At 39.6% G+C, this 24,468-nt stretch overlaps 1 protein-coding gene across 7 annotated transcripts; it reads left to right on the top strand.

The window, feature by feature from the left end:
• Positions 1-483: 483 nt before the first annotated feature.
• Positions 484-23,063, top strand: MIER3 (MIER family member 3). Of its 7 annotated transcripts, none has more exons than XM_046905631.1 (13): positions 484-513; positions 1,276-1,300; positions 3,540-3,664; positions 5,509-5,643; positions 7,528-7,648; positions 9,489-9,574; positions 9,783-9,855; positions 13,934-14,085; positions 14,512-14,593; positions 16,254-16,348; positions 18,640-18,767; positions 18,948-19,093; positions 19,181-23,063. In XM_046905631.1, the coding sequence occupies exons 1-13, from the start codon at positions 505-507 to the stop codon at positions 19,630-19,632; spliced, it is 1,629 nt and encodes a 542-aa protein (XP_046761587.1). In that variant the 5' UTR covers positions 484-504; the 3' UTR covers positions 19,633-23,063. The 7 variants fall into 7 exon arrangements, with proteins under 7 accessions (XP_046761587.1, XP_015133066.1, XP_004937308.1 ...); XM_015277580.4 differs by having other exon boundaries at positions 3,519-3,664; positions 16,257-16,348; XM_004937251.5 differs by having other exon boundaries at positions 3,519-3,664.
• Positions 23,064-24,468: the final 1,405 nt, after the last annotated feature.

The following is a 24,468-nucleotide window of genomic DNA, read 5'->3' as shown; positions in this document are numbered from 1 at the left end:
TAACCACTCATCCCCCGTTGGGCCGGACACGGAGAAAGCAGCAGGTAACGCAGTCGGGTACCAAACGGGAACAGAAGCCAGGGCGGCTCCGGGGCCTCCGCCGCTCGCGGGAGAACGCCCCACAAGCCGCCGCGCCCCCGCAGCCGCGCCCCGGCTCGATCCGAGCGCGGACACCTGCGGAGAGGCGCCGGGAGCCCCGCGCGGCCGCGCCTCTCACGCCCCGGGCTGCGACGGGGGTCCAGCGCCCCCCTCCGGCGGGGCAGGGCCGGGGCGCGGCGGGCGGAGCGCTTTAGGCGGGCGGAGTGGGAGTGCCGCGGCACCGCCGGAGGTGGGGTCCACGGGGCTGCTCCGGCCCCGGCGCCGCCTCCTCCGTCCCAGCCCGGTCCCGCCGGTCCCTCCGCGCCCTCCCGGCCGGCTTCGGCTGGGGCTCGGCGGCTGCCATTGGCTTAGCGGTCCCATCCGGGCACTCGGCGCAGCGCCGTCGCTCAGCCCGATCGTCCCAATATGGCGGAGGTGAGCGGGGAAAGCGGGCCGCGGCGCCGGGGTTCGGCCGGCTCCCCGCGGGGCCCCGCGCCCGCCCGGCCCCCCGCGTCCGCCCGGCCATCCCTACGAGGAGGCTCCGGGACGGTCCGGCGGCGCAGGGGGGCCCGGCGGGCCGGGGGGGCGGCCGTTGGGGCGGTCGGCACCGGGGCAGCGGGAGACTGCGCGAGTAGGCCGCGCGGCGGGCGGCTCTGCGCCGTGCCGGGTTCGCAGCCCGCGGGAGGCCGACGGGGCCCGGCGCCGAGAGATGCGCGGCCGCCGCGGTGGGGTCCCGGGGGGCGTGGGACCGGCCGGAGCCGCCGCAGCGCGGGCGGCGGCGAAATGCCCGGCGGGAGGGAGGAGGAGCGAGTCCCGGGCTGCGAGCCGGGGACAGGCGGCGGCCGGTCCGTCTGTCTCCGCCGCTGCCTGCCGCTGTCATGTCCCGCCCGGGCTGGGGACGCGGGCGGCAGGAGCACCGAGACGGGTGCCGTGCTGGGGGGCTCTGGCCCGGGGGTGGAGGTGGCAGGTGGGGCGCGGGCGAGCGATGGAGGGAGGGCAGCGGGTGGTGGGATGCAGGGGCCGGAGGGTGGGAGGCAAAGGCCGGCGGCCTCCGGAGGGAGAGCGGCAGAAAGAGACGAAGGGAGACGGGAGTTCGGGACGGAGAGGAGCGACGGTGGGGCGTGGAACGGAGAACTCGACCTGCCGTATGGGATGCGGCCCCTTTCTCACCCGCTCGCCCCTCTGCTCTCCCCCCAGGCTTCCTTTGGGAGTTCGAGCCCAGGTTCGTCCTCGCCAGCCCCGGCCCGGCACCCCGCCCGCCGCCACTCGCCGCGCTCTCCTCCTGCTCCTTCCCGCAACCATCCCCTCTTGCCTCCTAGCCTTTCTAGCGCTTCACGTTCACGTAACTAATCGTCTGCCTGGTTTTAAGGAGAGGGATGCACGCTGTGGAGTTCTTCCCTTAACTCCAGTCGCAGTTAGTAATTGACTGCTTGGGGCCCAAAATGAAAACAAAGTTTTATGCACTTTTAAGTCAGCATCTTAGGAAAGCTGTTCAGTCAGGAGAGAGTGAGAAAGCAAGTGCTTCTTGCTGATAACTGCGAGTTTATGTGAATTTCTGCCTTCTTTGTAATATCAGAAAATGTTTAAAAGCATAATTACACACAATTACTGAAGCTGGAACTACCTTTTAGGTTCTTTGGAATACTTTCCTTTCCACAAGTGAAGTGTGTAATGTCAGCTGGGCTGTTCATGAATCCTTATTTCGGGAGTGCGTTTCCTTGCATCTGAATGCTTTCCACATTAGTTCTTTTTCTCTGTTTAACTACTCTGGCTTAATTTAATGACTTAATGTTACTTGAATATGTTTTTAAGTTGGATATTGAGTGTTAGAGCTGCTGAGTGGGACTTTTTTATCTGAAGTCTGAGACGTTGTGTCAACATTCCATTTCAGTTATTCAAACATAAAATGAGTTAGAACAACAATTAGAAAGAACAATCACAAGCATATGTGTATGTATGGGTAAATATATTTGTATACTAGATCAAGATAGCTGTCGGTTCTTGAGAAGCTGCAGGATCAGGATGTAAGAGCCAACAGGAGAAATATTCAACATGTAATGTATTTATTGTAATTTTATTACTACTATCAGCTGTGCTGAGTGATCCACGAGGCCATAATATGAATTACATGTGAATAACAAGCATTTGGGGCCTGAATGTTTCCTTATGGCATGGTATTATGAACTTGCACAGTATGGTCTTGAGCAAGCTAAACGGACAAAGTTTATATTAATTACCTGCATGTAAGCAACATGTGCTTAGCATAATTACTGAAAAATTAATTAGATGCTGTGAGACTCTCAAGTGTTAGTGTATTCAGGTGTCTCTTTGAAGGCCAGAAACAATGCACTGAGAAATACTGCTTTAATTTTTTGCACAAGAAGATGGAAGATTTATAAATGTTTGCTTGATTCTCTAAAGAAGTTCTTCTGTAGGAATAATTCCTAATTTTTTTTTCCCACTGCTCTTAAGCTGAAGATTGCAGCAGAGCACTAATATATAAGGAGTAGAGGAGGAAACTAAAAGTGAAAGAGCAATATCCCAATCATTTTGTTTTCTCCAGCCTGAAAGCTATAAGCAAGTGAATGTTACAGAACAAAACAGCCTTATATTTCAGTAGTTTTTTGCTGCAGAACACTGATTTGTGGTCCAGAATATACACGTCTATATAATTTGTTGAGTCTTCTGTTAACTTTTCCAACAATTGACAAAATGCATTTAAAATAATAACAGTACTTTTTCTTGATATATGAATATTCTGTTGGGTATTGACCACAGAAGCATCACAATGACTGGTTGAATACTGGAGTCTATTAGAAACACTTTGTTATGTCCAGTATATTTTGCTCTATATTTCCTGAGATTCTGACATGTTTGTTCGTTCTTTCTAGATCAAGTGCTAAGAGTTGAGCTAGTTTTATTAAAATATCTCATGTTTGAGGCTTAACTAACCTGAAGTGAATCTCAGTCTTTATTTTGCTGTTAGTAGGAAGTTGATTTGTAAGCTAACTTAGCCATGTACCAGTGAAAAACTAGGCTAGTTACCATACGAACCAATAAACAGAATCAGAAATTACATATCAGTCTCTTCGATTTGTGAAGTACAGCTGACATGCTGGCAGAATCCGGGATCTTTTAGGGTAGCTTCAAGAATGCTCTGAACAGTCTCTTCTGTACTTTTTGAAACTTTGTTTCAGAAATTTGGATAGTTCTTCCAAATACTCTATGGCTGGAGGAGAAATGGTACCTGTTCCTTGTAAATTTGAGGAGGGAATGCCAGATAAAACAGCTGGATTTGTAAGGCAGTTGGGAGTTTGCCCTAGTTAGTCTACTGAGAATTCTGACCTTGCATGTAAAAGAACTTATGTAACCTTAATTTTTTCTGTGACATAACTTTGTATGTTGTAGAAGATGTGTCTCATACTAGGCTTTTTTGATAGTTGGCTCTTTATCATCTGAAGATCATGACTTTGACCCTTCTGCTGAAATGCTGGTACATGATTACGATGATGAGCGAACTCTCGAAGAAGAGGAAATGATGGAAGAAAGTAAAAATTTCGGTTCTGAAATTGAAGATTTAGAAAAGGTAAGAGTGACCTTTTCAAATGTCCATGTGTGTTGTACCTTTTTTTTTTTTTAACTGAGAAGAACAGTCAATCCATTCCTCAGTTTGGACTGTGTAATGCAGTGTTCTGCAGGGTGTATCTGCAGCTTGTTATAAAAAACAAGAAAATGAGATCATAGTTAGGATGTGGTAGCGTATCCTCACAGAAAGGCTGAAGTAGCTTTTCAAAGGTTTTATGTTAAAGTCAAGTTCTTCTTTTTCTTTTAAGAATGCTTAAACTTTAGAGGGAAATTGCTGAAACTGGTTTTGGAGTCATATTATTTAATAACACTTTTTATTACTTGTAATTTTAGAAGTTGGATGTGTTTTGAGTAGTAATAAGTGACAACTAGCTGTATTTCCTTCTGTTGTTCAGTTGTGTTTTTTTTTTAATCTGGAAAACATTCATGTTTCAGGCATGATAGGTCACGTTTGCTTGCTCTGTAAACTTCCATCTCAGTTTCATCAGTTTGGCGTTCAGTGGTTGTACAGAATGACCAACGTGCACATTTGCTTTTCCTGTTGTATTTTATGCTGTTTAATTATGTATTTTTCCTGTCTGTACCTCTTGTTCATCTACATCAGTGGGTCACCCATTTTAAATGTCTCCTGAAGGCTGAACATACACAAATTGATGCTACTTGCATTACCGTTCAGTGACCCACTTAAATCACTCAACATAACTGCAGATTTCGATAAAGAGCTCTGAAACAGTGTATTTTCTGGGTTCAAATACAAAACTGTGTTTGTGTAGCCTACATAATTTCTTTTTCCAATTATGGAGTTAAGTCTTTATATTCCTTGGTTTTTGTTGTGCTACCTTTATAATTATGTTCTTACTGATTATGAACTTGTGATTAAGATAACTAAGCAGCTTGCCAAGTCTAATGGTTACACTGGGGTTATTACTCCACAAAGTGGTCTTATTGCCTCTGTAATAGAAGGGAAAAAGATTCAAGAACAACTCATTTTAAACACTATATTACTTCAGGTGTGGATCCTGAAAGACTTGGACATGTGTTTATATCTATCCCTTGTGAAAAGTCTTTGCAGGACTAAAATCTTAACTGACGAAAGAAAACAAGTAATTTAATCAGTATGTGAGTTCACCAAGAAATTTTTTAAGGTAATTTAACTTCTAAAGGTATATGAATATTGGAAAATATTTCTAATTCTTTGATGGCTTCAATAAGGCAACTCTCTACAATTCATTGTTGTATTAATTCTCTTAGGATGCACGTGTGATATTTAGAAGAATCACTTGAAGAAAAACAGCTGGAAAAAAAAAAACATTATAAATCCAGCCTTTTTCTTGACTTTCTTTGCTTTCTGAATTGTTAACTGCGTTATTCCTATTACCTTCTCAGCAGCCGTCACTATAAAATATGTTATATAGGAAATGAAGAATAAAAAGTTGGTATTTTGGTTTACTTTTGTGGGTTTTTGAATGCACACGTGCAGCTGTAAGTAGTTTGTAGTGCTAATATGTTTCAGTTTTACAGCAGTTGTCTCTTCTATGGGAGTTGTTGTGTATCTAGTGTATCTTCTGTCATGAGGAAATATGGGTAAATCATGCTGTGCAGTATGAATCAGGATTGGTTTAATAGTCAAACACTGTTCAGTTTCATCTAGTAAACAGGTTTCTTGGATAGTTTGATGGCAAATAGTAAAGTCCCAAGAGAGAAACAATGATGAATTATTTTAGTACTGTGCCTGAAAATATTTTAAATCTTGAATCTATCAAAATACGTCTTTTCCTTGCAGGTCTGAACTTATCAGAGGTAATTGGTAACGTGTTGAAATGTTTGTAAATCCTCTTGTATTAGGAAGGAAACATGCCGTTGGAAGATTTGCTGGCATTCTATGGCTATGAACCGACAATTCCAGTTATGGCAGGTTCCAGTGCAGATAGCTCTCCGAGTGAACTTGCAGATGAACTTCCAGATATGACTCTAGATAAAGTAAGTCATAACCATCTTCTCCAATATTACAGTACAAAAGTAGAAATCCTGGTGACCTCTGATTACATTTCACTATCTCTTGATGCTATAAAACATGTCTCTTTGTCAATTTCAATATACAATCAATAATTACTATACTATTCTGAATTTACAAATTTTCATGGACACTGAAGATCTGGTTCTGCTGTACTTACTGCACTTAGAAATGCGTAGGAACTTCAGTGGCAGTGTATTCAAATTAAAAATAAGTTAGCTATTATTTTAAAATGCATCTAAAAGACTACATTTGTGTGTGGTTTTGGTTTTCTTTTTGTGGGGAAGAGAAGGGGTTGTTTTGTATTTTTCAAAATGGAAATGGGTTTTTTTTCTGCAAAGATATGCATAAGTTGCTCTGAAAGTGATGGCTCCTATTTATTTCCATGGAAATGAGAACAGATACAAAGAGAGTGATAACACTATATGATAGAGCAAATTCTCAGCTACAAAACACTCTTTTTCAACTCAGTCACCACCATTAGCTATGCATTTTCTCCAGCGATGGACAAGTGCCTGCATGCCACAAGTAAAATTCTGCACAGCCATCCAGAACACAGCTTATCTTTCACACTGCTGCCACCACTGCTGAAATGCACCACCCTCTGCCGTGTGGTGTTCACATCCACTCTTTGGTCATCATAAGTGTTCAGCAAGTGTTGATGAGTGTCAGTGGGTGCCATTTTTTCCACATGGAGGTATTCAGTGACATACCTTTGCTTTGGATGTGTCAGACACCGCTTTGTCAGACTGCCCCTCTGCTGACATCCATTGCATGGCAACAAAACATAAGCGGTAAGGTTCGACCTCTGCTGCCGTACCACTGATACCCACCTCTGACATCATGGGCCAACGTAATGAAATAGGAGCCATTAGTTTTGGAGCAGCCCTCATACATTTTAGTTTAATGTATGCAACATGCAGAAATAATAATTCTGGATTCCAGTATACATATGGTGTCTCAGAATTTACGTGGATAACTTGATAACATGCTTCTGGATGCTTTGGAATATCCCTTTCAGATGTGTATCATTCAGACAGATCTCACCTTCTTGGAGGGGGATGAGAGAAATATTGTATTTGCCTGCAGTGACTCTGTGTTCCATTACTGATCTAAAAACTTGAAACTTCTGTTTCTATCTAACACTGTTTTCTGAGATTTTAATCTTATGTTTTGTAATAGCGCATTTCCAATTACTCGTTTGGATTATAAGATCTGTAGATAGAAAATAATAAGCGTGTGTGTGTGTATATATATATACGTACATATATATATATATATATACATATTTACTTTTTGTAAGCGTGATGTAGTGGTAAACTCCACAGAAAGTAGGGTATAATGACAGCTCTGTGCATTGGATTCTCATCAGGATTCATGATTGTGTTGAGGCTACAAAAATGCAGTTGACTTCTTATTGAATGCAATTTTTTCCCTTCCTAACTTCTATTCAGAGGGATTCAAACACATCTGCTAGTGGAGGAATTGAGCTTTTTCTTCCTTTTCTCCTTTTTGTCTTTTTTAACTGATGGATACTTTTTGGATATTTTTTTTGTGTTGTATTTTGGGAAGATAACAGACTGTGTATTTTTTGTAAAGTATGCAAAAGTGCCTGTCAGCTCTATTTTTCTTTTTTCAGAGTTCAGGAGGTAACAGCCTCTCTAAGTTTCATTGTGATGTAAAGAATGTCAAAATTCTGAAGTTTTGAGGCAATTTTGGTGTTCTCCTTTGGAAGCAGTTGGAGAAACATCTGAGATGAATCTAGATGCTCACCAGTCTATGCTTATTATAGACATTTTGAGTTTGGCGTTGTTTTTTTTTTTAATTTTATTTTTATTTTAATGATACAGGAAGAAATAGCTAAGGACCTCTTGTCGGGTGATGATGAAGAAACACAATCCTCTGCTGATGACTTGACGCCATCGGTTACTTCACATGAGGCTACAGACTTCTTTCCTCGGCCATTGCGATGTAGGAGAACTAATTTTATAACAATACTCAAGACAGTCCAAGCATTGTATACAGCTTACTAACTTAAAGTATAGAAATTGCAGAGTACCACTGACTTTACTGGGAGTTGAGAAACAGTGCTTTGTAGGATGTTGTACATGAATGCTATCTTTGATTGTTATTACTGATTACCTGAAATACCTGTACTTGTTACTGTACTTGATACTCTCCACTTGCTTGAAGCAAAAAAGACCAACTGGTATCTCTAAAAATACCATAACTTTTTGCAATTACTTGTTAAAGTGATGCTGAAGAACACTGTGATTTTTCACTGTTTTAATAACATGAGTGTATTACCAATTCTTTTAAGTTAGTCTTTCTTTACTAAAATTTAGCTGCTGTTTTTAAATCGAGCCTTCCATTCCGCCTAAGGATGTGAGTAAGGCTGTGATTTCTTTGTTATTATTTCCTTTCACACATAACAGCTCATTTCTGTAGGACTTCATAGGGTGAGTCAAAGTGGTTTTATATGGGATGGGGCCTTTGAACCCTTGACCACCAAAACTGTGTTACTCATTGAGCAGTGGTGGAAAAAATTTGAGAACCAGTGACTCGGTTATCCAGCCTGGCCCAGGTATTCCTCACTTCTTACTGCAGTTTGTTTGTTTGGTGGTGTACTGCAGTTAGAATAACATGAAGAATTTTATCATGGTTTTAATTTAGCTATCTTAAGCTATTTCTGGAAGAGTTCATCTTTCTAGAGAAGGATCATAAGGATGATGTGCTTGCTCAGTCACTTGCAGTTGTGGTTCTTAAACTACAGCATTAGCATAAAGATACTCATGTTGAAATAGAGATAATAAAACCTTAAAAATTATAACGCTCTTTTAAAATTAAGCAAAGCCCAAATATGCTGGCATTTAAATGTAGGCAATAAGGTTACTTGTGAACTGTTAAAGAATATGACTGCAAATGTGGCAGCTTTGTGGGGGGGAAAAAAAATGATTAGCCCCTCATCTTGCTCAGGATTAAGAAACAGTCATCTTTGTTTTCAGCTACCAACAAGAGGGTGTTACTTTTTCTCTATTTGATTTTTTGATTGGACATTTTAAAACCAAATACCCACTAATTCAGGATGGGAAATACTAGTTTTCTGTACAACAGAAAGTTTTGTCTTTTCTTCTGTCCCCTGTCCATTTCTCTAATAGTAAGATAAGATTAAGTTAAGCATTTCTAACAAGTAATTTTGTGTGATGATCTAGGCATATTGCTGTTTTGTAAGTCCATGCAGCTTCTTATCTGCTATTTCTAACGGCAAAAGGAAGTAGACTGGTGATCGTAATAATGACCAAAGAGCCTCAGTCTGTACATTGTTAGATATGGTCTCTGATGTTGATTATTCTAGTTATGCATGATGAAGTTAAAATCACAGCCCTACTTGAGAGAATGTTGTACTTTGAGAAGACAGAAGTAGCTTTCGTCTTATAATGGTAGCTTCCATTCTACCAATCTACATCTATAAAAATAGAATTACTTCAGAACTCAGTACCAGGATGTTTTCTGGATTCTAAAGTATGATTTGTTCGTCAAAGTACTGTATTTGAATTACATAGAATGCTCTGCTGTTGTTCTTCCCAAGGGGGAAAAAAAATGTAGAAAACAATAATCAGAGCTGGGTTTGTTTTTTTTTTTTTGCTTATTCTATTTTGTGTATTGCTGCTCCATCTTCACTACTTGTGACAGTTCTGTTTAAAAGAACGTTTTGTATGCACAGTTCAGTTAAAACTTCTGATTATAGACTTTGCTAGGTAGTAAAGACTTGCCTGGCTAAAACAAACTTCTTTTTTTTTTCCATCTGAAGCAAACACTACATGTGATGGAGATAAAGAATCAGATGGTGAAGATATAGAGACAGACAATGGTAACTCATCTGAAGATCTGAGGAAGGTAATAACTATTTCTTCAAGCAAACAGGAAGTTAAAATAAAAACTTTATTATTAAGAAAAGTACGTTAAGATTTCTAGTGCATGCCTAAAGTAATACCTCAACTCTGGAATTCTCTGCTGAATGCCAAGTTAATAGCACTTTTTTATGCTTCCATGTGAAAAATGTTAAGCTAATATTTTTCTCCTTTTGTTTTTATTGCATCTTCAGGAAATAATGGTTGGTTCACAGTATCAGGCTGAAATTCCACCTTACCTTGGCAGACACAGTGATAATGAAAAAGGTACGTTTTTCTGACTATACTACTTTTTATCATATGCTTTTGTACAGCAGCTGATGGAAAAAATAGAGTTTACATTTTGAGTGTAGTTAATGTCTTAGTTAAAATCTCAGAAACGTTAAAAGTACTGGAAGCCTGAGGTCTTGCAACCACATAATGATTTCTCTGATGTGTGATTTTACAACTCCAAGATGACATTCTCAAGAGTGTACAGGAAGGTGTATTACAGTATTTGTTCTGAAGTATCTAGTAGGTGGAGGAGACAACAAACACTAGGCCAGGAATTAAATACTTTCCTCAGATTATCCTCATCGGGCCATGAGTGTGTAACTTAACTAACATTTCAGATGTTTCGAACATTGTTTCTTCTTGTGTTTGTTTGGCAAGCAAAATTATGTGGGCAATAGAATGAGCAGACAGTGTAGGTTGTGACACGTTTTGCCATCTGTGAGATGTAATGTTTTCAGCATGATGTTATTCTTCTGTAAGTTTAGGTTAAAAACTGTAGTTGTGCTAGATTAGAAAAAAATAACTAAGAGTTTTATTTGATATCTTTTAAAGTCTTCCCTGTGAGAAAAATGCAGCATATGCAGCTGTGAAATTAAAAATAAAAACAAACCCACAGGTTCTGAAGTAAGTTAACTCATGCATGGAACAGCTGTGAAATGAAGTAACTGTTTAGGAGGTACACTGATAAACGGAAGGTGGTTGTTTTGTTGTGTTTTTTTTTTTTTTCTGTAAGTTTTCAATGTTCTGTCAGTTAATTGTTTTCAAACTCCAAGATTTTGTGGGAATATTATTCTAATGAAGCATGTCAGATTTTTTTACCATAATGAACTGCTTCTGTGCTTTTGAAAGAGTGATGCTTTGTCACAGAATATTTACTATAGAGCTGGAAGCATTAGCAAGTGAACATCTCTTGTGTTGCCTTAGGGACTTAGAATAGTTTCCTGCTTTTTAAGATTCAATGCTGATGCTTACCAGTTGTATGAAACAGAGGAATAAAAGCAAGAATTACGTGTGTAGTCCTTTTGCTGTTTATACATCCATTTTATTATCAGCCAAGAACTAGAGGATAGCCAGAGGATGCCAGAAAGGGGATAAATCTGCTAACTTTCCTTGGAATGAGCTGGTGCTGGAGAGAACTGGTGTAAGCCTTGTGTACACAGCCAGCAGTGAGGTAGCTCTCAGATTGGAGATCCCAGAGGACGTCTCTTGAGAATATTAGGCATGGAAATGCTGGATTGTTGTGACTGATTGGGAAAAAAAGAGGTTGAACCTGAGCATCAGCAGCATTCTGAGGGGTTGGACTTGTCTCTGGTCTGGCTAGAAGTGCTCTGGAATATTGCATGTGCTGTGATAAATAGGCTTCAGAGTTTTGGAATTATACTGCAGTAATTCAGAAATTGTCCCCCTCTGTGTAAAAAGTCACTCTCTGAAAGCCTTGTCTGTACTCCATGAAGAAGTGGTAATATTATGACAAATGGGATTGTATCTTTGTTTTGTACTCCCAGCTGGTGGAGTTGATAAATAGCAGTTTGGTTCTTCTGTGAACGTTACACTTGTAACATGTCTCTGTGAACGGTTTTTGTATTCTTATGCCGTAACAGCACCTTCTGAGCAGGGGTAATTCTATTTCTCACCTTTGCATTATATTGTTTCCTGCAGTTTTATGAGAGGTTTGAGAATCGTCTTTGCCTCTTCCATAGTAACAGCCACTGTGCTTTTGTGTGAATAACTCTGATCTTGCATTGCTAAGAGAATGCATGAAGCATTAAGTGCAGTGTTAATCACATCAAATGATCGGAGTAAATGATTTATAGCTTAATCTAGCATTTAAATGTGTGCACAGGCTGGCAAAGTTTCAGACCAACTCTTTCATGTGGCCATTAAGCTACTGTCTGTCAAATATGCTACTTAAGGAGTGCGTATCTGATTTCAGTGTACTACGAAGGAGGACAGCACATCTTGTTTGCTTGTAAAATATGCAGCGTACAAGCTGTTTACAGTATGTGGTTGTTAGTAAACAGAATAAGAAATTGCAATCTTTAGACCTAAGTTCCATTCTGATAAATGTTTTGACAAATTTTAGTTAAAAATGACTAGTTTGTTACCTCCTTCTCTTATTTTTCCCCTTACCATATAATATTCAAAACGTTAAAGTATTATGCTCCATCCCTTCACTGTTAAATACAGATTACTTGTTGGAAACAGCTTGTGGTGCTTTGCACTGATGGCTAGCTAAATTCCACTTCACTATTCCCTCATTTCCCCTCCTCAAAGGATGAGGGAAAGAAAATAGGATGAAAAAAGGCTTAAGAATTGTGATAAGACAGGGAGATCATTCAACAAGTGCCATTGCAGGCAAAACATACATAGCATAGGAAGGTGAATGTTATTTATTACCTGTTACTAACAGACTAGAGCAGTGAGAATTAAAAGCAAGCTACAAAAACTTTCTACTTCCCTGCACACTCTCCTGCCACCTCCTCCTTCTCCTGAGTAGCACAGGGGAATGGGGACTGGGGGCTGGGGGCTGCAATCAGCCTGGAACACTTTATTGTAGGTTTATTCTCTGACCCTGTTCCGCATGGGTCTCTCCAATGGAATGCAGTCCTTCCCCAGCTGGCTGCAGCTCTCCAATCACTGTTCTGAAACAGCTTGTACCACAGGGCCTATCGTTCAGGACCACAGTGCTCCAGCACAAGTCTCCAGGACCAGCAGCTCCCCCAGCCTTCCTGACCCACAGCACGGTTCTCTCCACAGGCTACACTTCCAGCCCTGGGACAGCTCCTTTTGGGGTCGTACGGTGGGCTGCAGCATCCTCCAGTCCACATCCGCTGCTGCGCCATGGGCTCCACCATGGCCACATGGGAGGATCTGCTCCATGCGGTGTCCATGAACTGCAGGGTGACAGCCTGCTCCACCATGGGCCTCTCCTGGGCTGCAGGGAGCTGCTGCTCCATGTCTGGAGCACCTCCTGCACTGACCTTGCGGGTTGCAGGACTGTTTCACAATCTTCTCTCCCTGCTGCTGTTGTGCAACAGGTTTTTTTTCCTTTTCTTAAATCTGCTATCCCAGAACGTATGCAGTGTTGCTCGTGGCTCAGCTCTGTGCAGCAGCATGTCCCTTCTGGGGCAGCTGGAGCATGCTCTGATCTGTTGCTGTGGGCTCTGCCCACAGAGGACACCCTTCCAGTCCTTTGCTTGCAAAACCTTGCTGCAAAACTCCAATACGTTCTGCCTCTCACCTCTATGAAAATCATGTTTAAGATCTGTCATTAAAACATATCACTAGCACGTTCATCATAATCTTCACAGACGTCACCTTCACCAGTAAAAAGAATTCCCCACACAGAAAATGAACATAATATCATCACAACGCCAACAAGGTGAACAATTTATGCACAGTCCACCCCTTGCACCTTTAACACATTACAACAGATATTCTTCAAACCTTTTATGTGATAAATTCTTCACAACCATTATATTCTCAGACAATATCTAATCAGTGTTTTGCCTGTTATGTCTCAGTTGTCATAGAGTCATTTAGATAAGAAAAGACTTTGAATATCATAAAATACAACCATCAGCCTAGAACTGCCTAGTCCTACTAAACTGTGTCTCTGAGAGACACATCCACAGATCTCCAGTGGCTCTGATCTGCCATGGGGCAGCTGCAGGGCTCTGCTCATAGAAACCACTGCTGCAGTCCCTCACTACTAAAACCTTGCCATGTAAGTCCAATACACAGCTGAATAAAAGAGAGCAGGCTTGCTGATTTGTGTGAAGATGATGTATACACTTGCATAATTTGACTTGATAATCTGTCAGTCAATAAGCTACGCCTCTGTAGACTGAACAGTTTCGTCCATTATCTGATTTTCATAGAACCTGAATCTCTTCACTATATCGTTCTGCGAGTCTGTCTCTTAACCGAAGCTTTTGGGCAAAAAGTAATCCATGATTTACAAGTAATGTGATATTTGGTTCCCTCTGTATTCTCTGTCTTTGCAAAATAGGCTTTTATGTTACATCTTTAAAATGTCATACTTGGTGTTAATGGATTTCTGTTTTAACAGCGTATGAAAATGAAGACCATTTACTTTGGAAACCTGATGTGATCTCAGAAAGTAAGGTTAAAGAATACCTTTTTGAAACCTCCTTAAGAACAGGAAATGAAAAATTAATTGGCAGAATTCCTGAAGGACTACATACACGGGACAACGAACAAGTATGTTTTGTATCCTGTCCTATTTGTGACACGTTGCTTTGTAATTAACAAGTTTTTCTTTCTCTGCTTGTATTATAAAGGCAGCAATATTCAGTTTCTTTGATGGTTTGCGTCTCTGTTTTATTTTAGTTAGATATTATCAGGATCTTATTTGTCATTTAAAAAATGCTTAATTACACAAATTATGTTGGCAGTGTTGTGATGTTTCTGATTGCTGTGCTTTTGACAAATTCAGATTTTCTAATAATTGCTTGTAACATCCTGTATTTGCTTCAACTCTTGGAAGGTTTTGTTTTTGGCTGTTATTTTAATGTTTTTATCATCTAAAAAGACAAATTCTCTTTAATGTGAGATATGCTCACTGAAAAGCTAGTTTTGTAAGCTTAGATTTGATGTTTGCAAACTTTGACTTCTTTTAATTTGTAGGCACTGTATGAACTTCTCAAGAGTAGCCATAATGTTAAAGAAGCAATTGAGAGATACTGTTCAAATGGAAAAGCATCTCAGGGTAAGATATAGTTCCTGATTTTTCAGAAAAGTGTATTTGAAAGAAAGAGTTTTAAAAGTTGTGTAGAAAAATGCAGAGTAGGAAACAGATCGACAGACATTTCTATTGCCATGATATATTCAGCACAGACAGGTGTAATCTGACTGGTCATCTGGAAATTTCTACTAGAGAAGTTTGCAGCTTTATACAAGTTTGCAAGATCAGCTTTTACACCTTTTATTTCCTTCTTTCCTCTGTTCTATTGTAAGAATAGTACAGATTAATTAACTGAGGGATGGGCAGGAAGCTGTGATTTTTCTCCCATGAGGCTGTTCTCACTCCCACAATAGTAGCTTTTTGCGATCATGGTCAACTATAATCTGATGTCATTTATACCAGGATAAGACGCAACTGAATGGAACTCTAAGGAACATCGGAGCACTGCTTGAGAAAGCTCATGTGCAAGAAGAGAGTTAAACAGTAGAAATACAATGTCCTACATCCCCCACCTCTCCAGGATTTAATTTCCTGTTCTGGGACTGGATAATAGCTCTGCCTTTTTGTGATTCAGAAGCCCTGTTCTGAAAGGACTAGAACTCACACTCCTCACACCCACCCAGGTCAAGTGGGACTTAGAATGTCCTCATTAAGAATAGTGAAGAATGATAACACTCTCAGTTCCCGTCTTTTAGGGTTACCATTATGGTATGGTCTGTGCTACTTGCTGAAGTTCACTGCTTGTTCTCCTGATGAGAGTTAATATCCACATCTCCTGTGTAGCTAACTGTGAGACTTTACATGGGGATCTTCTCTTCTCTTTTAAGACTGAGAGGTCTGTAGAAAGTAGTGCAAAACTAATGGGCTGAGAAAGAACAAAAACAACTTCGTAGTCATATCCTTAGAACCTTCATTTGAGAGCAGAAAGGTTTTTGTTCCAGTGTTTGCTTCCAGAAATGTTTTGAGATGTGTTTTTTTCCCCAATTGACTTTAAAGGACAGCTTTAAACTGAAGTTTTTTGAATTACCATTGTAAAAATCTCTCCTTTATTTGTACTTAAATTTTCTTAGATCCAAACCCATAATCAAGATAGGAAAGCAACAATATTTGAAATAAAACCGATGTACTCAAATAGTTTGAACTACCTTGCTTAGATCATATATTAGGAAAAGTATAGAGAACCATGCAATGTACTAACCCTTTGCTTATATGGTTTTTTTTAGCAGTTCTGTTTTTACTTTTAAAACTGAAGTCAGTTTTACAGCCTGCAGGTCTTTGAAACAAATTGTTGCTCCTTTTTCCAGCAATCACTGCTCTTTGTGTCCCATACAAAAGTACTTCAGAGGAATAATCTTACTGATACCTTGATGATACTTTTAAGTCTGTTTTTTTTATGACACACTTCTTAAAAAATAACATATCCGAATTTTTGAATGTTCTTTGCTGTAAAGGATGAAAGATTTTAGAAATGAAACTTTCATGAGTCTTCATAAAAAAAAAAAAAAAAGAATGTTAGATTTCAGAGAGGATATCTATACAGTATATAAAAAAATGAGTTTAGATAACTGACCTATAGTTTTAGAGTACATTTGCATATTTGTGCATTATCAATAGTTATTTTAGTCTCTGTAAGAAGTTTTTTGAGCAAAAATAAATTCTTCATGTTATTTTTGCTACTCTCCAGAAGAGATGGCAGCATGGACAGAAGAAGAATGCAGAAGTTTTGAACATGCTCTTCTGATTTATGGTAAAGATTTTCATCTCATCCAAAAACACAAGGTTAGTGTTTTACAATTAAATGAAAGAATTGGTAGATGATATGATGCTGACCATCTGTGACATTCATGCAGGAATGTGGAATAAGAACCACCATGTTACAACCAGCTTGACTTTTTTGTGTTAGCTTTGCAGCAACTGTCATTGGAAAGGCTGAATGAGTCACTGTACCATCTCTGAAGTTGACTTACATTGACATCACTTACATTTATGCATTTATATTATATTTTAGTTTAAATGTTTCTGTCTTTTAAAAGTATAGTACTTCTGTATTAAGGCCATGAGAGGGGAAACTATGTCTTTACTTAACTCTCTTTATCACTAGGAGGATGTAACTGCACAGAAGCAGGCTTAGCTCTTCATGTTTTCTGAAGAAGGTGCTGTATTCATCCATCAGGACTCTGTTTTATGGCTAATGAAGGAGTTCTAATTTTGATTTGGATTACTTATAGTTGACTTTTCTGTACATGAAGAATAAGGATGAGATTTTTTAAAATGAAAAAATAGTATTTTGTGGTACAGTTGACAGTATGGATATTTCCAAACTTTATGTGTACTTCCTTTATAGTTTGATACCATCTTGAGGATATTTTTTTCTTTAGGAGGCTGGTGTGTTTGCCATATTTTAGGTAAACTTTACAGCGTTGTGATTGCTGTTGAACAACAGTCAGCTAGTCCTGTTCAATATCTGCCTTAACCTGTCCTATGATAAACATTTGGGGAGTTCAGACTTTAAATGCACCTTACCAATAAATAGTAATTCACTAGAGATACAAAGAAATCATTTAAAAATGTATATTTTTAATAATTTTTGCAACATGCAAAGCAAGACACATGATTTGAAGAATTCTTCTGGAGAAACTGCTCATGGCTTGGATGCATGTACACCCAGAAGCATTCGTTTGCTTAAGGGTAGGAAAGATCTGCAGAGGGATCTGGATAGGCTGCATTGATGGGCAACATCCAGTTGTATGGCATTCAACAAGGCAGAATGCTGGGTGCTATACTTGGGTTGTAGCAACCCTATGCAGTGATGTGGGTTTGAGGAATTTTGACTGCAAAGGTGCCTGGCAGAAAAGGACCTGGTGGTACTGGTTGACAGCCAGCAGAACATGAGGCAGCTGTGTGTCCAGGTTTCAGAAACTGTGTGGCCAGCAGGCCTACAGAAGTGATTGTCCTAGACTCAGCCCTGGTGAGAAGGAACGCACCTCAAGTACCATGCTCAGTTTTGGGCACCTACAAGAAAGACATTGAAGTGCTGGAAAGTGTCCAAGGAAGGGCAGCGAAGCTGGCAAAGGGTTTGGAGCATAAGTCTTATGAGGAGCAGTTGAGGAAGCTGGGGGATTGTTTAGGCTGAAGAAAAGGAGGTTCTTGAGAGACCTTATCACTCTCTACGGCTACTTCAAAGGAGGTTGTTATGAGGTTGGGGTTGGTCTTTTCTCCCAAACAACAAATGAGGACAAGAGGGATTGGTCTCAAGTTGCACCAAAGGAGGCTTAGGCTGGATATTAGAAAATTCTTCACTGAAAAGGTTATGAAGCATCAGAACTGACTGCCTGGGGAAGTAGTTGTCACCATTCCTGAAGGTATTTAAAAGACATGTAGATGTGGTGCTTAGGGACGTGATTTAGTGGTAGACTTGGTAGTGCTAGGTTAACAATTGGATTTGATGGTCTCAGAAGTCATGTCCAGCCTAAACGATTCTATGATTCTATATTCTGTAAGAATGTAGGTAGAAGTAGCAGTTTCTCTGAGAATCTGACTTTGTGTAGCAGTGCCTATTTTGGTGAATATGATGAACACTTAACATAGATAAAAATGAGTTCTATGAGTCCTTAACATCTTTTTCAACAAGAAGACATTTTTGTTTGTTTGTTTGTTTAAATATTTACTGTTGTGCATCTCTCTTTTCAAAGCCTCAGCAGTTTCTGACTTTCCTAAAAGGAATTAGTACCCAAAGTCTTTTCTGTGTCAATTCTCTTAACATCATTGATCTTATGAGCTTTTTCCATCTTAAGAGAGTATGTCTCAGAGTTTAAAAACTGTTATATTGATTATGAACTGAAATGCTTCAGATTTAATTATGGTTTCAATCTATTAGAAAAAAAAACTGCACAACAGTGTAATACAGTAGAACAGATAAGCAGTTATTTGAAAGTGCAGATCTCTAAGATCTCTTAGTTGGTTTGTTTGAGACACTAAGTAAAGCTATCAGTATTTCAGGGATATGGGTACTGGGGTTATGACTAAACAGCTGTACTTGAATCTTGTCAATTTCTCTTGCCTTCCTTCAGGTAAGAACCAGAACAGTTGCTGAGTGTGTGGCGTTCTATTACATGTGGAAAAAGTCGGAACGTTATGATTACTTTGCTCAGCAAACAAGATTTGGAAAGAAGAGATATAACCATCATCCAGGAGTTACGTAAGTAAAACATTCTTGGAATATGTTAACTGTTGCAAATCTTAAATGTAGAATATTTTTTCCCCTCCCATCACTGCAGTGTGATGCTGCAGTTGCTGTGGTAACTGAAATTAAATCCATCATCATTCTAGGCTTTGACTTCATGTTAAATAACCCATTGTGAATGTATTACTGTTCTAGAGATTACATGGATCGTTTGGTAGATGAAGCAGAAGCCCTTGGTGGAGCAGTGCATTCTTCAGCCTTAACATCTAATAGTCGAACAGAAACCATTCCTGATCAACAGCTAAGCATTCTGAACTCCATCACTGCCAATGACCTGACAGGTAAATCAAGGCCAAAAAAAAAAATCTTGTATCTTGTGATTTCATAAAACACTATTTCATTTACATTGGTTTCGTATTTTTTTCCAGCATTGACAAATAGCGTAGCGACAGTCTGCCACACTTCAGATGTTAACTGCCTGGATGATGCTTTTCCTCCTATGGACAGCTTACCCCGAGCACCAGTTAATCACGTGCCTGTTGGAACAGAAGAACTGCTTAACTTGCCAAGCAATGGTGAAAGTGATTGTTTTAATTTATTTGAGACTGGCTTTTATCATTCAGAGCTAAACCCAATGAACATGTGCAGTGAAGAGACAGAAAGACCCGCGAAGAGATTGAAAATGGGGATCCCAGAATCCTTCATGAATGATGTCTCTGTAAATAACCTTGGTGTAGACTTTGAGAACCACACACATCATATTACCAGTGCCAAAATGGCTGTTTCAGTGGCTGACTTCAGCAGTCTATCTTCAAATGAGACAAATGGTTTTATCAACACCCACACTCTTCACCAACACACCGCCCTTCATTCAGAATGACTGGAAAATGAAACAGTGGGTACATTATGCAGTAGTAGTAAACTTGATGGGAGCTATCAGGTTTGCTTAGTCTTTCACTGGAAGTTTGAACTTTATGACATCAGTGATGTCTTTGTATGTATAGAACTATATCTTGATTTATCAAGAGTAATTTCCTTTTTCAGTCCATAAATGTGGAAATGTCGTATGATATTTGGCAGAGTTTTGGGACTAAGAGAACTCTGTGGTGCAGCTTTAAGCTCTGCTTCAATTTTTTTTTTTTTTTTAAGCCTGTAGACAGAGGCCACCAATTCAAAACCAGCACAGAAGTTCTGAACTGATTGGAGTGGCTTTTTAGCCTAAGTTACTTTTGCTGTAACAAATACAGTGGAATAACGATGTTTACAGGTACCTATCCTGATCCCTGTGCAATGTAGCATTTTTTTTTTTCTTATAAAGGCAGGGATAGGCTTCTTTAATTTAAACTGCACAAACACACAAGGATGTTTTTTAAGTGGAACCTTCTCTCATGTGATACTAAACTAGAGCACTTCAGTTTACAAAACAGCAAGTTCATCTTGATGGAAGCTAGCACAAGGAACTTACCATGAGTAAAGTATGAAGACCTACACTTGGATGCTGTTGCAAAATTACAGGCCATGGCTACCATACACAAGTAATTATACTGCCAGGAGTGTCTGTGTACTTTAAACTTACTAGCTTAAACAGAGAATGTGTTTCAGGCTGTTGTGTTCTGGTGTGTTTTGTCCACAACTTTGGAGAATAATGTAATTGTATAACTTTCCTAAGGCAGCTGGTGTTGCATAATGCTACAGTCTGCACAGCTTAGGATTTACCACTGAACAGTCTATGTTTTGGAAGACAAATTATTTGGAGCACTGCAGTTCAAAGTGTTAGAGGGACTGTCTAGTTTATGTAGAAATAGTAGAACCTTGAAGTGTATATTTAAAAGCCTTTCTTTAGTGTGGATTTCATTTGTTTGTTTTGGCAAGGTCATGGGCTGAAAAAAGGCACTTTGCTACTCTGGTCAAATGGGAAAGGATGAGGAAAAAGGCTTCATGTAAAAGCAACTGTTTTACTTTAGTATTGTTTTGTTTTGTTTTGTTTTCATCGTGGAGTGTGATTCAGCCATCCAGAAAAAGTTTGTCTTGCAACAGCTTGTTCTAATTCTTGAGGTGGAGTTGAACCAAACCACGTAAGATATTTTGTAGCATAAAACATGCAGTTTTAATGAAGCTTGAAACCTTATTTCAGTAAGATGAGGGCTTTTCCTCACGTTAGAAATTGAATTGCCGCTAACTTGTTTTCGTTATTCAAGTGGTTAAGTTTGCCTTGTTGGTATCTGTAATAGTTGCTTCAAGGTCATGCTGAGTAACTAGAAAGTAGTGACTTTAATATTTGAAAGGGAAGAGGGTATTTATTATGCATACTGTGAACTGCATTGACATCCTGAGTTTTGGATGCAGAGTATGGAGTTTTCTTTACAGCACTGTAATGAAGATTTGCTTTGAAGTGTTTACACAATAGCACATTTACCATATTAAAAACAAATTAGTTTAGCACAGTGGACAAAAGTATAGAAAATGTAGTAATCTGTTTTCAACTGACACATCTGAAGTATGTAATTCTGGTAAGTGCACAGTAAATAACAGGTAGCCTGGGCCCTGTGTTGTACTCTGACTTTTTTAGCCAAATTGTCAGCTTCTTGTTGCTGTGTTTTGTGCTGAACTTTGTACCTTGTTTCTTTCTGTTGATGAATCAACACATTTTATGTAATTTTGTAAAATACTGCCCATAATCCTTCGTTGTTATACATTCAAGTTTTATGTATGGGTTTACAGTGAGTGGCTGGTGTGTATAAAAATCATTATAGAGAGATGACTGAATGCTTATACCAGTTGCACTTAAATGAACATGCCCATTCTCATTAGCTGATGCAGTAATATATTCAGTTTATCTATGCATTGCTGGGATCTTAATGTAGACAGAGACTTGTCTAAGGTATGGATTGTCAGCAAGTTGAATGGACACTTTAGTTATTTAAATAAAGACTTTTGACCAAAATTCAGAAAATGGTATGAGAGAAAAATGAATTCCAGCTAGTCTGATAGGTTTTTAAATGCTGATCTTTTTTAGCCTGTTGGCTAGCTAGCTGGTATCGTTTACTTTTAATTCCTTGTTAAAATGAGGCAATAATTTGCAAGATTCTGTAAATATGTAAATTCTTCATATCTTTTTAGATATCTATTTCAATATTTTCTGACTACTTCTGTGTATAGGAACATTTTTGTGCATGCTTGATGTGACACTCATAAATTTGTACCACTATGACTTTATCCATGTAAAATAGCTATTTATTGAATTTTTCTTTTAAAAGCTGGACTTGCTTATTTTTCTCTCAGTTTAAACATTTAAATGGAGAACTTGTTACTGTTTATTAAAAGAATTGTGTTTTGGAAGTCAGCATGAAGATAACTGAATTGCAAGCACAGGAAGAAATTGTGTTGCCTTGGTTCTTGGATGGTGGAGCACAATTCTTCTAACAAACTATGGTGAATTCTTTGTCCTCTGCCACACTTCTTCTTCGTACAAACAAACCAAAAATCCATAATGGGCAATTGCAGTGTTGGTAAATGTATCCTTTTAACGTCCAGGGAGTCTGACGAGGATAGCTGATTCATTTAGAAGTGTAACTGGTGCTGTGATTATAGCAATACCTTTACTTTTGTTAGTCATGCATCATCTTCTCACGACAGACTTTTAAATGTTGAGTTTTTCTCTTGTCACGGTCAAACTGCTGAATTTACTTGAAGGATGTACAATACTGTCTGAAGAATACTAAATTGTGTACAATTAGGTCAATGAATTGTGCAATCGTTTTGTTTTTAATTTTTAAAGCTGAGGGTCAGAAATGTGTGAGAAATTCAGATTCAGTAGAACGTAATGATACTACGTAATTTAACCAAAGTCTCTAGTGAATACTTTAACTTTGAATGTAAACTAATGGATCAACTGACCAACGGGGTCACTGTTTGCCCAGCATCACAAGCACATTGCCTACAGGTCAAGAAACTAAATACAGTATAATTTATAAAATAATTACCAGGTTACTCTTTTTTTTTTTTCTTTCATTCCTGTTTTTCACTGCAGAAAAGGAAAATGCTATCAGTTGTAAGATACAGTATGGTCATAGTCCTCCTAATAAAGCAGAGATCCCAGTTATTCTCAAAGGGAGTACCGTGTGCATAACAGTAAACTCAGTGACAATCGGAACATGCTGTAGTATCAGTCAGATGTTCAGGAGGAGGTCGCTATCGTTGCATTGGTTTTAATATTTGTACATAAACACTGATTTTTTTGAGCATTATTTTGTATTTGTTGTATTTTAATACCTGGTGTACAGTTCCAGAAATAAATGTCTGGAAACCTTTCTTTACTTGTAAAGCTTCTCATGCATCTGCACCGTGTTTCCTATTCCGTTTTCAGATGTGCTTAGCGCTAACTCTGAACGTATTCTCAGATACTGTGAGTAACAGTAAAGTAGGAGTGAAAAAGTTAACCAACAGATTTGCAGGTAAAATAATAAGCAGTGATTCCCCTTATGCCTTCAGCACAGCAAAATCTTAGATGGGACTTAACCGTAACTTCCAAGGAACAGCACAGCAGCGCAGCCCCATATTCAGTCTGCGTGGTAAGCTGTGCACAGTACATTCCTGTTCTCTGTATGAGAAAACTTGCCCAAATCCTTGAATCCACAACTTTAGGCTCAATTACAACTATGGGTAAGAAAAATTCTACTCTGCTTAGGTCGGCATACTCAAGTTGAACCATCTATGTGAAATGCTTTTTACGTGTTTTCCTCAAGAAAACAATCATGAACTCTGAAAAGCACTGCGTTACTTCTCAGTAATTGCTGTTCCATCAAGCACCAGCATTAGTGCCGAGGCTTCCTAGGCTCAATGCGTATTTCTGCAATGACCAGAATAATAAAGCTTCATGTAAATAAAGGATTTTTTTAATGAAGGGAAGTATACCAGCCTGGAGTGCAAGCTGATGGTAAATCCAACCAGCCAAGGAGTTAATTTGCCAAGCAATTTAAGGAGCTGTGCTTTCCTTTCTCCATGAGCTGAGATGAAGAGATGTGAATTGTGTCTTTTCTGATGACAGCTGTTAGAAGGTACAAAACAAAGTACCCCAAAGCTCTTTGCTGGCAGGCTGCACCTCCCTTTTGCTAGTGATTTGGCATAAGATCAGTGCCATTAAACTGGGAGAGGGGCGACAAAACAAAAGCCTTAATGCCCAGCTCTTCCTAGCTGACTGTTGTCTTGAAGCAGATAAGTTTAGGCCATGCAATGTTGGAGTCTTAAACGTGGTTTTAGCCCTTGCAATTCAAAATGTCAACGCCTGTGTGGTTACTTTAACTATTTATGTTACTTCTGTTTAAATAATCTCAGCACATACATACTTCCATCACTAAGAAGACAAGTAGCCTGTACAGTCCTTATGGTACTTCACTATTTGGCGTGTAAGACCTTGTTTGGTCTACAAAATGAAAGAGGCAAAGACTGGGAAAATAAGCCCAGCGAATGGTTTGCTAAACTACTCCTTACCAGTTCTTGGCCCTTCTTTCCCCACTGTGAAGTAATGCAGAGGTGACTGCAAATGTTGGTGCCGCAGTGCAGGAGGAGGCAGGTCTGCACCAGCACCAGCCTGCCCTCCTGCCATGCAGCGGGGCTCTCCCATGCAGTGGCTGCTCACCCACACCCTCCCCTTTGCCTTAGTTATGTCACTCACCTGCTGCCATGCGGAGACATTTCATTCAATTCTTGAACCTTG

The sequence above is a fragment of the Gallus gallus genome, chromosome Z (genome assembly GCF_016699485.2).
Source record: "Gallus gallus isolate bGalGal1 chromosome Z, bGalGal1.mat.broiler.GRCg7b, whole genome shotgun sequence".
NCBI lineage: Eukaryota > Metazoa > Chordata > Aves > Galliformes > Phasianidae > Gallus > Gallus gallus.
This window is presented reverse-complemented; position numbering and strand designations above follow the sequence as displayed.

Bases quoted from the DNA above. Each gene is read 5' to 3' on its own strand.
- MIER3 (XM_004937251.5), top strand. The intron at 9,856-13,933 runs GTACGTTTTTCT...CTGTTTTAACAG, and splicing joins ACACAGTGATAATGAAAAAG to CGTATGAAAATGAAGACCAT. The intron at 18,768-18,947 runs GTAAGTAAAACA...TTACTGTTCTAG, and splicing joins AACCATCATCCAGGAGTTAC to AGATTACATGGATCGTTTGG.